The sequence below is a fragment of the Marmota flaviventris genome, chromosome 10, assembly GCF_047511675.1.
Source record: "Marmota flaviventris isolate mMarFla1 chromosome 10, mMarFla1.hap1, whole genome shotgun sequence".
In the NCBI taxonomy this organism is placed as follows: Eukaryota; Metazoa; Chordata; class Mammalia; order Rodentia; family Sciuridae; genus Marmota; species Marmota flaviventris.
Window position 1 is genome coordinate 35,858,316 of NC_092507.1, and position 16,710 is coordinate 35,875,025.

At 40.0% G+C, this 16,710-nt stretch overlaps 1 protein-coding gene and 1 pseudogene across 3 annotated transcripts in view; both read left to right on the plus strand.

Moving 5' to 3' along the window:
- The window catches only part of Nsun4 (NOP2/Sun RNA methyltransferase 4), a 50,514-nt gene that overhangs the window by 22,722 nt on the left and 11,082 nt on the right, over window positions 1-16,710 (plus strand). For 2 of the 3 annotated variants that reach the window (XM_027937686.3, XM_071617800.1), the window contains exons 5-6: window positions 2,414-2,538; window positions 4,117-4,730. In XM_027937686.3, the coding sequence (XP_027793487.1) occupies window positions 2,414-2,538; window positions 4,117-4,393 (402 nt within the window). In that variant the 3' untranslated portion in view covers window positions 4,394-4,730. Of the gene's footprint in view, window positions 1-2,413; window positions 2,539-4,116; window positions 4,731-16,710 lie in introns of those variants that run through there. The other variant, XM_071617801.1, reaches the window with a different exon arrangement.
- Window positions 6,304-16,158, plus strand: LOC114082140 (hydroxymethylglutaryl-CoA synthase, cytoplasmic-like; annotated as a pseudogene).

A 16,710-nucleotide genomic window follows, 5' to 3' on the forward strand; every position in this document is an offset into this window, starting at 1 on the left:
ATGTAGAATTCCACTGATTGTATAGTTATATATGTACATAGAGTAATAATGTCTGATTCATTCTACTATCCTTTCTACCACCATATCCCCTCCCCTCCATTTACTCCCCTCTACCTAATCTAAAGTAACTCTGTTCTTTCCTAACCCCGCCCCCTCCATTTTAATTAGCATTTGCACATCATAGAAAACATTCGGCTTTTGGTTTTTTGGGATTGGCTTATTTTCTGTAGCATGATATTCTCCAGCTCTATCCATTTACCTGCAAATGCCATAATTTCATTCTCTTTTAAGGCTGAGTCATATTTCATTATACACACACACACACACACACACACAGGCACCCCACATATATATGGAACCAATAATACCTAGGTTGGTTCCATAGTTTAGCTATTGTGAATTGAGCGCTACAAACATTCATGTGGCTGCATCACTATAATATGCTTCCCAGACCTTTTTTATTTTTTGAGACAGGGTCTCGCTAAGTTGCTTAGGTCCTTATAAGTTGCTGAGGCTGGCTTTGAACTCACAACACTCCTGCCTTAGCCTCTAGAGCTGCTGTGATTACAGGTATGCACCACCACACCCTGCTACTCTTTATTTTATTTACTGTGTTTCTTTCACTAAGTTGTCTCTGTTCTTTGCTCTTTGTTTTTTCTTTTAATTTCTTTTTTTATTTAGAAAGGTTTATTTTTGTTTATTTAGCAGTGCTGGGGATTGAGTCCTGGTACCTTGTGTATGCTACTACTGAGATACATTCCCAGCCCAGATTTATATTTTAATTTTACATTGGATAATTCTAATATTAAAAGCATTTGAGATTCAATCCTTAGCACCACATAGAAATAAATAAAATAAAGGTACTCTGTCCATCTACAACCAAAAAAGTGTTTAAAAAAAGCATTTGGGATTTAATTCTATTGGTTTTTGTTTCTGCCGACTTACTCTAAGAGGCTTATTTCCTTTTGTTTTTGTGGTTATTTTTGTTACATGTCATCCATTTTCTTTTCTTTTTCTTATTTTGGCACCAGGGATTGAACTCAGGGGTTCTTAACCAAGGAGTCACATCTCCAGCCCTTTTTATTTTTCAAAAAATTTTTAAAAATATTTTTTAGTTGTAGGCAGACACAATACCTTTATTTATTTATTTTTATGTGGTATGAGGATCAAACTCAGTGCCTCACACATGCCAGGCAAGTGCTCTACCACTGAGCCACAATCCCAGCTCTATTTTTTTAAATTTTGAGATAAGGTCTTGCTAAGTTGCTCAGGGCCTTGCTAAGTTTTTGAGGCTGAATTTGAACTTTTGATCCTCCTGCCTCCTAAGCTGCTGGGATTACAGGTGTATACACCATGCCTGGCTGGCTATAGGGTTTTGAAAAGATTTTATTGATTTTTTTAAGATTTTACTAATATATTGGTTGCACAGATTAATGGAATTTAGTGTGCTATTTCAGTATGCATACAGTATGCATTGATCAAATCTAACCTCTCTTTATCCATCATCCTTTGCCAACACTATGCCCTTCTTTCCAATCTCTAGTTATCACTATACTACATTTAGCTCAACTTTTTTGTGGTATTGGGGATTGAACCTACGGCCTTTGGTATGCTAGGCAAGCACTATATCCCTAAACTACATCCCCAACCCCTTTATTTTTTTTATGTGCTGGAAATTGAACCCAGGGCCTTATGCATGCAAGGCAAACACTGTACCAACTGAGTTATGTCCCCAGCCCTCCAACCTTTTTTATTTTTTATTTTGAGGCATGGTCTGCCTCACTAAGTTGCTGAAGCTGGCCTTGAACTCAAGATACTCCTGCCTCAGCCTCTTTGCTATTGTTGTTTTGGGTACGAAGGATTGACCCCGGGGATATTTTACCACTGAGCCACATCCCCAGCCCCTTTTTATTTTGAGGCAGGTTTTTTTTTTTTTTTTTTTTTTTGAGAGAGAGAGAGAGAGATAATTTTTTAATATTTATTTTTAGTTTTCAGTGAACACAGCATCTTTGTTTGTATGTGGTGCTGAGGATCGAACCCGGGCCGCATGCATGCCAGGCAAGTGCGCTACCGCTTGAGCCACATCCCCAGCCCTTGAGGCAGGTTCTTGATAAATTGCTTAGGGCCTTGCTATGTTGCTGAAGCTGGCCTTGAACTTGTTGATCCTCCTGCCTCAGCCTCCTTAGTCACTGGGATTACAGATGTGCACTACATACTTGGCATCCCAATTATTATTTCACAAATGTCTACCAGGTTAAAATGAGAAGTATTGGTTAGGTACTCGGATGGATGGATGAGCAGAGGGAACATTCCATGAAACCTTTTAGGCCAGGAGCCTAAAACAACTCTGGTCCCAAGTAGGAACAAACACCCTGTAGGAGATTCTATACTTCACCTTTAACATGTTTGGCAGGTGCTGGTGGATGTACCCTGTACCACAGACCGCCACTCCCTTCATGAAGAAGAGAACAACATTTTCCAACGGTCAAGGAAGAAGGAGCGACAGATGTTGCCTATGCTGCAGGTGCAGCTTCTTGCGTGAGTGAAAAATTTATAAAAACTCAGAGGAGGGCTGGGTTGTGGCTCAGAGGTAGAGTGCTCACCTACCATGCTTGAGGAACTGGGTTTGATCCTCAGCACCACATAAAAATAAAATAAAGATATTATATCCACCTATAACTAAAAAATAAATTAAAAAAAAAAAAAAAACTCAGAGGAGTCTGCTCACTTGGGAGATTGGGGTTCTGGAAGCTGTTTCCAAGATTATCACCCATAGAAAGGTCTTATGTCTGGAGATCTGCTGGGAGGAGTCAGACATCATGCGATGGTCCTTTTCTGGAACATTAAAACCCTCTCTATCTGGTAAGGACATACATGCCAGGGTGGGTTGCAGATTTATTCATGTTGTTTTACCCTCAGTATCAGTGACTTGCATCTGTTTGAAAAATAGTTACTGCAGGGCATGATGGATCACTTCTGTAGACCTATCTACTTGGGAATAAAGTAGAGTGATACAGGAGAATCATTAGGAATTTGAGGCCAGCCTGGCCTCTAGCCTGGGCAGCACTGTGAGACTCCATCTCTTTATTTTTATTTGTTTTTTATTTATTTAGTGGCACTGAAGATTGAAACTGGTGATGCTCTACCACTGAGATAAATCACCAGCCCTTTAAAAAGATAAATCTTTTTTAAAATTTTGAGACAGGGTCTCACTGAGTTGCTGAGACTGGGCTCAGACTTGTGATCCTTCTGCCCCAGCCTCTGAGTAGCTGGAACTATAGGCATGTGCCACTACTCCCAGCTGAGCCCATGTCTCTTTAAGATAAAGAAAAATAGCTATTAAGGTCAGTGCTCTATAGGGTTGACTCAATCTATAGCCAATATCAGGATTCAGTCCACAACCAGAGTCAGGATTCAAGGGATCATTTAAAGAGCCTTCTTAGAAGAGATCCTATGGAGTAAGGCTGTATTGCTCTATGCCTTAAGAATGACTTTTCAGCTGGGGTCATAGCTCAGTGGTAGAGCATTTGCCTCAGACGTGTGAGGCCCTGGGTTCAATCCTCAGCACCACATATAAATAAAAAAAAGATATTGTGTTCTTCTATAACTAAAAAAATATTTTTAAAAAAATGAGTTTTCAGGCCAGGTGTGGTGGTGCACATCTATAATCCCAGCAACTCGAGAGGCTGAGGCAGGAGGATTGCAAGTTTGAGGCCAACCTCAACAACTAAGCAGGGCCATAGCAATTTAGCAAGACCCTATCTCAAAATAAAAAGGGCTGAGGATGTGACTCAATACCCCTGGGTTAAATCCCTGGTACAAAAAAAAAAAAAAAAGACTTTGCTGGCAAACACTTTCTAGTCCCTTTTTACCCTGGTTTCTTTTCTTCTCATTTGAATAAATCCTACTCCTTAACACCCCCCCCCACCAAAATAAATAAATAAATAAAAGGATGATTTTTCAGAAAGAGTCATCATGAAAGGGACTTCAGAGTCTCTCCAATCCAGCTATCTATCACTTATTAGAACTCCCCTACATGTGTTTCCAGCTGTTTATGTTGCTCTTCCATTGCTGGGAAGCTCAATAGAAATTGCTTCTTTCTCTTTCTGGTTTCAGGGCTGGACTCCTTGCCACCAAACCGGGAGGCCATGTTGTCTATTCTACCTGCTCCCTCTCACACTTACAGAATGAATATGTGGTGCAAGGTACCATCGAACTTCTGGCCAATCAATATAGCATCAAAGTTCAGGTGGAAGACCTCTCTCACTTCCGAAAACTTTTCATGGACACATTCTGTTTCTTCCCATCCTGCCAGGTTGGGGAGCTGGTAATACCAAACCTCATGGCCAATTTTGGGCCTATGTACTTCTGCAAAATGCGTAGGCTGACCTAGCATCACTTGTCCCTGCAGTAGGAAGACAAAGGATGTACTCTATTGGAGGCACTGGAAACTGAGACCAGTGACAGAGATGCACTCTAGATCCCGTCTCCATCCTGAGTTTTTTCTGCAGTTTTAAGCAGTAGGAAGTAGGAGTTTGTCCTACCGCTCAATTGTGAAGTATCAACAGTTTTCTAACTCACTTATTACCCTTCCCCTTTTGCCAAGCTTATGCTAATGGTGCCTGTCCCATTTGGAGGTTAGAAGGAAAAAAACCAATGAGAAACCTACACTGTAAGCTGTATACTTGTGAAGAAGCATTTAGCAAATAAAATTGTTGAAGTTCCATAGAGCTGGGGATATGTCAGGGGCTTTATGTCAGTGCAAGTACTGTTATAGTTGCATTTGTACCAACTGCAGCTGCTGAACACTAACTCCTTGGTGGCCAAGCTCAGGATCTCAGACTGGTGTTTGAGACTGGCCTCTGATTATAGAGTTCCTCTCACACTTGAGGTGAGTTCTGCTTAATTAGTTGATAGTTCAGCAAGCCCCCCTAGTTTCTCCATATGGCCTATGATCTAATTTAAGGAATAAGTAACTAAAAACGTTAAGCCAGTGCACAATAATTTGCTTACTTACTCATTGAGAAAGCTGTCCTTAGCTGAGTAATTCTGACCATTCCTTCTGCTGTCAAATGTAGATAGAGAAGCTTCTTCTGCCATAGGGATATCATACTTTTGTGTGTTTCTTAATAGTAAGTATTCTGTGGACTTCTGTATGTCAGGAAGCTAGGGAGCTCTGAAAACTATAGAACTGGGAGATATATAGAACTGGGAGATAATCAGACCTCTACAGCCTTCAGAATGACAACTCACCTCCTTTTGCTTTCTGAGTGCCTAGGAATATCCTAATGTTTTGTTTTGTACCAGATTTTTTTTGTTCTTGTTTCTCATCTGTAACCAAATTCTAGTACCTGCTCTTTGGCCTATTTCAAAATCCCTCTGAACTCTTCCCCCAGCATCATAGGTTTTCACCTCATATAATGTCTATTTGGGGGCAACACTATATAATTTACTGACTGCATGCTATTTACATCTTTGTAATATTAGCCAAAAAATGGTAACCTTTAGTGGCAGGGAGATTAAAAATTGCTTGTGGTTACCTGAAAATTTTTTTCATAAAATTTTGTAGTCATTGTTATTCTGAAAAACTGACCCTTGTGCAAGAAAGGGTGCATGACTTTAGAATACCTGAAGGTTTCTTGACTCTTCCTGTTGTCCCTATTCCTCTTCTACCTCTTGCTGCCATTCCTTTTGCCCTTTATGCTTTTCTTGTTAATCCTTATTTGACTGTTAAAGATGTCAGATGAGAAAGACTTTAGTGAGCTTAAGCCTTTTTCATTCTTAGGATTTGCATTGTCACTAGGCTCTGAAAGATCTTTTAGACTCCAAATCAAGTGAAGCTAAGAAGGTAGAGCTCCAGGAGCTTGGCTGGTACTCTGAGTAGGACCTCAACCAGCTTTTATGCATATGGTTCCTACTTGCTGTTTTGGTCCTTGGCCTCTTGACCAGTCTGGTGCTATGTGAATATTAAGTAATAATAGTTCAAAAGGAGAGGCTTTCCTGTCCCTGTAATCTCATTCTAATTGGGGGCACCACCTCAGGTAAGAAAAGTAGAGAACTACTTTGGAAAACAGTTTGATTCTCTCTTATAATTGATTTGTGGTATTGAGGATCCCAAGGGCACTTTACCACTGAGCAACATCCCCAGCACTTTTTTTTTAGGGAGAGGTACTGGGGTTTGAACTCAGGGGCACTTGACCATTGAGCCACATCCCCAGCCCAATTTTGTATTTTATTTAGAGACAGGGTCTCACTGAGTTGCTTAGCACCTCACTTTTGCTAAGGCTGGCTTTGAACTCACAATCCTCCTGCCTCAGCCTCCCAAGCCCCTGGGATTACAGGAGAGCACCACCATGCCCGGCCCAGCACTTTTTTATTTTTGGAACAGGTTCTCCCTAAATTGTGCAGGCTGGCCATGAACTTGTGACCCTCTCACCTCAGCCTTCTAAATTTCTGGGATTACAGTGAGTGCCACAAAGCTACTATCTCCTGTAATTGAATATTCATTTACCCTGTACCCAGTTTTTCCATACTAAGGATAAATCCCAGAGAAACTCATACGTGTACACCAGGGCACATGTGAAGGATGTTCAAAGCAGCCTGTTCACAAAAGCAAAAGCCAGGAAATAATCCAAATGTCCATGAAATAAAAGAGTGGGTGAATTAACTGAAATAGCCACACAATGAAATGTTATGTAGTTGTAGCCAGGCACAGTGGTGCATGCCTGTAATCCCAGTGGCTTGGGAGGCTGAGGCAGGGGGATCATGAATTCAAAGCCAGCCTCAGCAACTTAGCGAGACCCTGTCTCAAAATCAAATTTAAAAAAAGGGCCAGCGATATGGCTCAGTTCTTAAGCTCCCCTGGTTTCAATCCCTAGTGCCAAACAAAGAAAAGAAAAATATAGTTGTCAAAATAAAAACAAATGAACTATAGCAGTACTATTATGGTTTGGATATGAGGTGTTCCCCCATAAGCACATGTGATAGACAATGCAAGAATATTCAGAGGTGAAATGGTTAGATTGTGAGAGTGGATTAATGAATTAATTAGTCAGTGGATTAATTCATTTAATAGATGAATACTTTGAAAGAACTACTGTTGGCAAATGGAGCATGACTGGAGGAGGTGGGTCCTGGGGGTGTGCCCTTGGGATTGTATTTTATCCCCCTTGTTCCTCCTCTTTTCTGTTCTCCAACTGTCCTGAGGTCCTCTACCACACCCCTCTGCCATGATTCTTCACCTCACCTTAGGCCCAGATCAATGGAGTTCATGGCTGGTCATGAACTGAACCTCTGAAACCATGAGCCAAATTAACTTTGCCTCCTCTAAGTTGTTCTTTTTTTTTTTTTTTTTAATATTTTCTTAATTGTCAATGTACTTTGTTTATTTATATGCAGTGCTGAGAATTGAATCCAGTGCCTCATACATGCTAGGCAAGTAGTCTACCACTGAGCCACAGCCCCAGCCCCTAAGTTGTTCTTTTTTTTTTTTAAAGAGAGAGATAATTTTTTAATATTTATTTTTTAGTTTTCGGTGGACACAACATCTTTATTTTATTTTTATGTGGTACTGAGGATCGAACCCAGCGCCCTGCGCATGCCAGGCATGAGCGCTACCGCTTGAGCCACATCCCCAGCCCCCTAAGTTGTTCTTTTCACGCATTTTGGTCACAGCAATGAAGAGTTGACTAATACAGAAATATAATAATATGGATGAATTTTAGCAATAAAACATGAAGCATTGTCCCGCCTCCCACTGACTCCCGGCTGTGCCGGAGTCGGGTGGGTCGGCGGCTATAAAGCTGGTAGCGGAGGGGAGGTGCCGTGTACGGTCTTTCGCGGCTTGGCCTTTTCCTGTGGTCACTACCGGTCACATCTGGCTCTTTCACCATGCCTGGGTCACTTCCTTTGAATGCAGAAGCTTGTTGGGCCAAAAGATGTGGGAATTGTTGCCCTTGAGATCTATTTTCCTTCTCAATATGTTGATCAAGCAGAGTTGGAAAAATATGATGGTGTAGATGCTGGAAAGTATACCATTGGCTTGGGCCAGGCCAGGATGGGCTTCTGCACAGATGGAGAAGATATCAACTCTCTTTGCCTAATTGTGGTTCAGAATCTAATGGTTGAAGAAATCTAATTTAAAGAAATTAAATTAAGATTTAAAGAAATCTAATGGTTTCTTATGATTGCATTGGATGGTTAGAAGTTGGAACAGAGACAATCACTGACAAATCAAAGTCAGTGAAGACTAATTTGATGCAGCTATTTGAGGAGTCTGGGAATACAGATATAGAAGGAATAGATACAACTAATGCGTGCTATGGAGGCACAGCTGCTGTCTTCAATGCTGTTAACTGGATTGAGTTCAGCTCTTGGGATGGACTGTATGCCCTGGTAGTTGCAGGAGATATTGCTATATATGCCACAGGAAATGCCAGACCTACAGGTGGAGTTGGAGCTGTGGCTTTGCTGATTGGGCCAAATGCTCCTTTAATTTTTGACCGAGGGCTTCGTGGAATACATATGCAACATGCCTATGATTTTTACAAGTCCGATATGGTCTCCGAATATCCTATAGTCGATGGAAAACTCTCCATACAATGCTACCTCAGTGCATTAGACCGCTGCTATTCTGTCTACCGCAAAAAGATCCATGCCCAGTGGCAGAAAGAGGGAAATGATAAAGATTTTACCTTAAATGATTTTGGCTTCATGATCTTTCACTCACCATATTGTAAACTGGTTCAGAAATCTCTAGCTCAGATGATGCTGAATGACTTCCTTAATGACCAGAACAGAGATAAAAATGCTATCTACAGTGGCCTGGAAGCTTTCGGGGATGTTAAATTAGAAGATATTTACTTTGACAGAGATGTGGAAAAGGCATTTATGAAGGCTAGTTCTGAACTCTTTAATCAGAAAACAAAGGCATCTTTGCTGGTATCAAATCAAAATGGAAATATGTATACATCCTCAGTATATGGTTCCCTTGCTTCTGTTCTAGCCCAGTACTCTCCTCAGCAGTTGGCAGGGAAGAGGATAGGAGTGTTCTCTTATGGTTCTGGTTTGGCTGCCACCTTGAACTCTCTTAAAGTTACACAAGATGCCACACCATGGTCTGCTCTTGATAAAATAACAGCAAGTTTATGTGATCTTAAATCAAGGCTTGACTCAAGAACTTGTGTAGCACCAGATGTCTTTGCTGAAAACATGAAGCTCAGAGAGGACACTCATCACTTGGCCAACTATATACCCCAGTGTTCAATAGATTCACTCTTTGAAGGAACATGGTACCTAGTTAGAGTGAATGAAAAGCATAGAAGAACGTAAGCTCGTCGCCCCTCTCCAAATGATGACACTTTGGGTGAAGGAGGAGGACTCGTGCATTCAAATACAGCAACTGAGCATATTCCAAGCCCTGCTAAGAAAGTGCCAAGGCTCCCTGCATCAGCAGCAGAACCCAAAGTAGCTGTCATTAGTAATGGGGAACATTAAGATACTCCGTGAACTGCGAGACTTCACAGTGTGTTTGGGTTGGGGTGGGGATAGGGGAATGGTTGGAGGAAGGGAATGTCTAGGGACAATTTTAAAGAATTACACATTGCTTAAATTTTTATGTGACTGACTTAAATTTTTATGTGACTGTTGTGCTCTTGGATAAGTCTATCTGCCCAATTTGCTAACATGCTTCCTGTTGTGGTCTAGCCAATTCTAAATGTACTCGAATGATGTTAAGGGCTCTGTAAACTTTATACCTCTCTGGCCATTTATATGCATGAAATTTAGTTTTTAAATGTAGTATGAATCCTGTGCTTCTGTTAGAGGAAAGCAGAGGTACTAGTCTCCAATTTAATTTTTTTTTTAATGTGTAAGAATTTTATACTTTGAACAACAAGATTGTTGAAAGTACCTGTGGTTTTTGAAAATTTTTTCTAGCTTGGGGAATGTGGTCTTAAAATGTGATATGCACAAATACTCTTTGAAAATGGCAAGACAAACATTCTTTTTCTCAGATTTATAAATCCTAGAGAGGCAGAAAAGAGTTAGGACAGTAACACTGGTTCTGGAATATTATCCAGACCAACAGTGACATGTTGTCTGGAATATTATCCAGACCAACAGTGACATTATTGTGATGATCTCTGAACAGAGAGACACTAGCATTGAGCAGGCTTCTGGCATAAAAAGCATGGTCTGTTTGGGAGCTGTCACGATAGCTGCAGGAGCTGAGTGCTCCTGATCAGTTCATGGTGGACTGTGCTCAGCAACATGGAGATGTTATTGGAGGTGTGTATGAGGAAGCTTTTTGTTGCAATCCTTCTTTACACCTTATTTTAAAGGATACATAAAACATTTCTTTGATGCCTTTTTAAAATTTTAAACTGGAAAGGAAGGTTGGAGCAGGGCATTATTAGGCTACTTATGTTTCAGTGTTACAAATTCAATTTCTAGACTGACAGATTTGTGGTATGAGTTCTTTTTGTTTTATGTGTGTGTTTGTGTGGGTCTTTGTTTTTGTATCTGTTCGATGAAAATAAGAAGGTACAACCTAAGTTTTTACATAGTCTGACTAGCCAAAAAGAGTATTCCACTTCAAGGTCTGGAAGTAAGGTTTATAAAGCCTTTTCTTGGACATTCACCTTTAAAAAACAAAAAACTATCACATGGAATGAAAGAGATTGGTTAGAAAGTTTTATAGATGTTTTTGGTGCTGAACTATGACATGAGCCTTATAGATTGTAAAATAGAGATAATTGGAACTAATGTACAGAACTAAATTTTTAAAACTTTTTTTTTCTTTTTTAAAGAGAGAGAGACAGAGAGAGAGAATTTTTTTTAATATTTATTTTTTAGTTTTCGGCAGACACAACATCTTTGTTTGTATGTGGTGCTGAGGATCGAACCCGGGCCGCACGCATGCCAGGCGAGCGCGCTACCGCTTGAGCCACATCCCCAGCCCTAAAACTGTATTTACCATTAAATTCTGTGAAGTTTCAGTTATCGAAAATAAACAAAATGTAATGTTTCAGGTTGCAAGCTAATATGTAATGTAGTGTTTGTAAGATACTCTTGTCTAATATTAACTAGTGGTATTTTGATTTGTACAGTCATAATTTGTTAAAATGACTTCATTTTAACATCCACTGATGTAGATTAATAATGTAAGCCCAGATTTAAAAGAATGGTGGGAAAATGGTGCATGTAATACTTTTCCAAGTTTTGGGAGTTCAGTATGTTGAAAAGAGTAATTTAATGTTTGATTGCCAAGAAATGGGTTTTCTCAAAGTCCATTGCCGGCAATGGGCAAACCTGGTAATACTGGCACAGAGCATTAACCATAAACCTTATTGATGGTAAGGTGAATAACTTTGAAATAAAGTTTTAGAGAAACAAACAAACAAACAACAACAACAACAAAAAAAATACATGAAGCAAGAAAATTTAATCCCAAAAGAGTAAGTATAGTATGATGCCTTTTTTGAAAGAAAAGTTTTTTTCTTTTTGTTATTATTTATATACTGTGTAATCCATTAGTTTAAAATGTGCTGTTTAGTGAATTTTGATAATTGTATATAATAGTATAGCCATGATCACCAACAAGATGTAGACAGTAATTTCATCTGCTAAAAAGATTCCTTGTGCTCCTTTGTACTCAATCCCCATTCCCTGTTCCTGTTCCCAGATAACCCTTGATCTGCTTTCTGTCACTATAGTTTTGTCTCTTCCAAAATTTCATGTTGTAGAAGACAGAGTTGATTTATAATTAGACTGTAAAAGCTTCATCTTCTTTAGGGACTTTTTTTTAAATTATTTTTTGGTACCAGGGATTGAACCCCAGAGTTGCTAAACCATTGAGCCACATCCCCAGTCCTTTTTATTTTTTATTTTGACACAAGTTCTTGCTAGTTGCTTAGAGCCTCGCTAAGTTGCTGAGGCTGGCTTTGAACTTTTGATCCTCCTGCCTCAGCCTCCTGAGTCACTAGGATTACAGCTGTGTGCCACTGTGCCCAGGTTGGGGACATCTTTTTTTTGTTTGCTTTTTTGTTTTATTTTTCAATTTTATTTCTCTCAGGACATCTGGATCTCTAGTTTTTCACTCTTGGTCAAGAGAAGGGCATTATAATGTTTTACTTGAAGTCCGAAGATCATCTGCCCCACCCCCACCCCGGCTGCCAGAATCACTTTCTTTACTGAGCGTTTGTAACTAATTTGACTAGTTACATGTATCTGGGTAGGTTCTGTGGTCAGAGTAACACAAAAACCTTCCTGGGCACTTCTGATTTGAGCTTTCCCAAAGCCAAAATTTCTCACATACATCAGGGTTCAAGGTGATTTAACCAAAAACCCTCTCAGTGCAGTTCATGTGTAAATAAAGAACCTGTACATACAGGGATGTTTCTCAAATTTCTTTCTTTCTTTTTTTTTTGTTACCAGGGATTGAACCCAGGGGACACTTAGGTGCTTAACACTGAGACACATCCCCTGCCGGGTTTCTGTTCACGACTAAAAGGCTCAGGGGTCACTCCAATTGAACTGGGCTAACTGGGCTGCACAAAATAACCACACAAGAGACACAAATACCTTTTTCTTTGGGGTCGCTGTAACGGCTCCTCTGACCTTAAAGGTCTGCAGAAAGAGGGAGTGAGAGCATGCACTGACCCCTTTTATTGAGAAGCTATTCAAATGAGGCAAGGGGTCAGGTTTCAGGGGGCTGAGTCTATCTTCATGATGTCCACTGTCAGCAGGTTGACTGACACCTGGGTAGGCCACACCCTAGAGCACAGTAAGAGAAGGGAACACACACATCTTCCATGGAAGATTCTATCCTAAATAGGGCAAGGGATTATATTACAAAGGAACAGGTGAGCATAGCTTCACCCATGGGGCTGTAGCAAGATACACCCATGCATGAGACACCGACCCTCAAACCCAAAAAGGGTGGGGAAAGCTCTGCCACATTTCTGTGACTGAGCGCCTCAGCACCCAGCCGGGGCGTGTGACTCAGTCACATGCAAGGTTGGTCTCCCACAATCCCCAGCTATTTTCATTTTTTATTTTGAGACAGGTCTCTCTAAGTTGTTTAGGGCTTCACTAAGTTGCTGAGGCTGGCTTTCAATTTGCCATCCCCTTGCCTCAGGCTCCAGAGCTGCTGGGATTATAGGCGTGTCTCTCAGATTTCTGATGTTTACCTGCCCAGTCTTTCTCTTACTGCCCTATGTCTTTTGCCTTTAAATTAAAATCTTAGGTGGTTGAGTTCTATGAGGATTGGTGAATCCTTTCAAATTCCTGTCATTGGGAAATTTTTGTATATATAAATGGAATCATGGCTCGGGATATGGCTTGGTAGAATGCTTGCCTCTCATGTACAAGGTCCTGGGTTCAATCCCCAGCACCACACACAAACACACTCAAAAAAATGGAATCATATAATATATAGTTGCATTAGTCAAGTTTCCTTCACTGTGACAAAAATACCTGGGAAAGCCAACTTAAAGGAGAAAAGATTTATTTTGGCTCATGGATTCAGAAGTCAGTACAAGGTCAGCTGGCTTCATTGCTTTCAGCCTAAAGTAAAGCAGAGAATCATAGTGGGAAGAATATGGTCTTCCTAGCTACCTCATGGCAGCTAGGAAGCAGGGACAGATAGAGGGGAAGGGACTGGGGACAAAATACAGTTCCCCAGTGTCACACCCTTAAGGACCTACTCCTTTCAACTAGGTCTACTTCCTACAGTTTCTGCCATCTCCCAGTGGTCCTTTTCAGCTATGAATCTAACAATAGTTATTCTATCCATGAAGTTATGAGTATATATATTATGGTGAAAAGGAAAGAATAATTATCACTAGGATTGAGGATAATGGTTCCTATGGGTAGGGTGATAGGATGAGGCTGGAGGGAACATAAAATGAGGTCACTTTCAAGGTTCTAGTTTTCATGTGTGGTGCTTATTACATTATTAAAAACGCTATACATAAAAGTAAGTTTTGTGTGATAAAAGTGGTAAAAACACATTGTGAGGATTATGATTTGTCCAACATTGTATACCTGAGTCCCTCCAAAAAGAAAGAAGTGGGTTGAAAACCAAGGCCGCAGTGTATAATGTTTCAAATATGGCTTAATGTGGGCTGTGGGACCAGCCATATCAAGAACCTGGGCAATGTTGCTACAGTCTTGTTCATGAGTTTCTTTCCCAGTGACATACAACAGCTCAACTATAGTGGGGGACCAGGTGTTTTGGCAGCTATGTTTAATACTGGAGAGAGAGTTTGGATCTGTGGTTTTCATCTTTTTGGGTCACAAATCTTCATGAGAAACTGAAAGCTTTGGCCCTTCTAGGGAAAAAAATAAAGATCACTACAGCATTTTACATGTAATTTCAAGTGTTTGGCACTCCCTAAATCTCATCTATAAACCCCTAGTTAAAAATTTAGGGGGCCTGGGGATGTGGTTCAAGCGGTAGCTCACTTGCCTGGCATGCGTGCAGCCTGGGTTCGATCCTCAGTACCACATACAAATAAAGATGTTGTGTCCGCCGAAAACTAAAAAATAAATATTAAAAAAAAAAATCTCTCTCTCTCTCTCTTAAAAAAAAAAAAATTAGGCCGGGGATGTGGCTCAAGCAGTAGCGTGCTCACCTGGCATACCTGGTGAGCATTTTTTTACCTGGCATTTTTTTAATATGGCGCTGGGTTCGATCCTCAGCACCATATTAAAAAAATGAAATAAAAATGCTGTCCACCAAAAGCTAAAAAAAAATAAATATTAAAAAATCTCTCTCTCTCTCTCTTTCTCTCTCTCTCTCTCTCTCTCTGTCAAAAAAAAAAAAAAAATAGGGATTAGAAGATCTCAGGATTTGATGGCCTTTAGTGGAAGAATAGGGGACAAGAAGAACCAGACAGAAAGAGTGGCACATACTTTTAATCCAGAGACCTGGGAGGCTCAAGCAGAATGATTGCAACTTAGAGGCCAACTTTGGTAACTTAATGAGATCCTGTCTCAAACTGAAAAAAAAAGGAGGGGGGTGTACCTCAGTGGTAAAGCACTCCTGAGTTCAATCCCCAGTACTGTGTGAGGGGAACAAGCAGAGGGCCCCTCCACCCCACCACCATCCACCTCAATTCAAATCATCACTTTCTCCCCTGCTAGTCTGCCCTTCCCATCTGCATTCTTTATCTCCACCATCTATGTTGCTACCCAATTTAACTAGAAATTGTAGTTACCCATGATGACTTCTCATTAGTAATAATAGCAGTGGTGATAAATTATTGGGTACTGAACATTTTTCTTAGCCATGCCCACATTAAGAGAGCATTAGTTTACATACTTAATTTGTTTCTTATCTTCATATATATATATATATATATATATATATATATATATATATATATTCTTTTATTTTTTGGTACTAGGGATTTAACCCAGGGTTTTTGTTTGTTTGTTTGTTTATTTGTTTTTTAACCAATGAGCTACACTCTTTTTATTTTTTATTTTGAGACAGGGTCTCACTAAATTGCTTAGGGCCTTGCTAAATTGCTGAGATTGGGGTCCTCCTGCCTTAACCTCCCAAATCGCTGGGATTTTAGGCATATACCATCACACCTGGCTGAAATTTCTTTCTTGAAATATCTTTATTTCTCCCTTTCCTTTCTATGTTCATGTGTTGGGTGAGGTCTTTTCATTTCTCACTGAACAGTGGCAATACTTCAAAATTGGTTTCCGTGACTCTAATCGTAATTCTCCCTTATGGTCCCTGTAACACCCTTTGTTGTATGGTTGCTTATGTCAGTAATTTCTCCCATCCTGTCCCAATACTTTGCTGCTTTTCTCATCCAGAAATAGAATTTTTTTCTACCTTTTGAATCTGGGTTGATATAATGATTTGTTTTGTCCAGTAAAATCTGGTGGAACACATACCATACAGCTTTTTGAGCCTTGGCACCAAAAGGTCTTGCAGCTTCCACTATCATCTTAGAACTCTTCAGCTGCATGTGAAAAAGCCTGGTCATCCTCCTGGAAACCTGTGACAGAAGCAGTCTTAGACCTTTCAACCTCAGAACAGCAGTCAGATGGCCTCAACTGTGTGTATGACCCCAGTCAAGACCAGCCTAAATTGACTTCAGAAACATAAGCAAATAAAATGATGATTGTTTTAAGCTACTAATTTTGCGGGGTAAATAAGTTTAAGTCAAAATTTAACCTTTATGGGGCTGGGGTTGTGCCTCAGTGGTAGAGTGCTTGTCTTGTATGTGTGAGGCTCTTGGTTTGATCCTCAGCACCACATAAAAATAAATTTAAAAAATAAAGGTATTGTGTTGACATACAACTAAAAAAAATTCTTTTTTAAAATTTAACATTTATGCTCGGTATAATGGTGCTTGCCTGTAATCCCAGCAGCTCAGGAGCCTGAGGCAGGAGGATTTCAATTTAAAAGCCATTCTTAGCAATTTAGTGAGGCCCTAAGCAACTTAACAAGACTCTGTCTCAAAATAAAAAATAAAAACGGGCTGAGGATGTGGCTCGATGGTTAAGCATCCCTGGGTTTAATTTCTGGTACCAAAAAAAATTTTTTTTTTTTTTTAAAAGGGCTGGGGATGTAGTTTAGTGGTAAAGTGACTGTGGGTTAAATCCCTAGTAACCCACCCCCCACAAATTAACACTTACATTTGATAAATTACTTATTATTTATTAACTGGCATGATAAAATCCCAA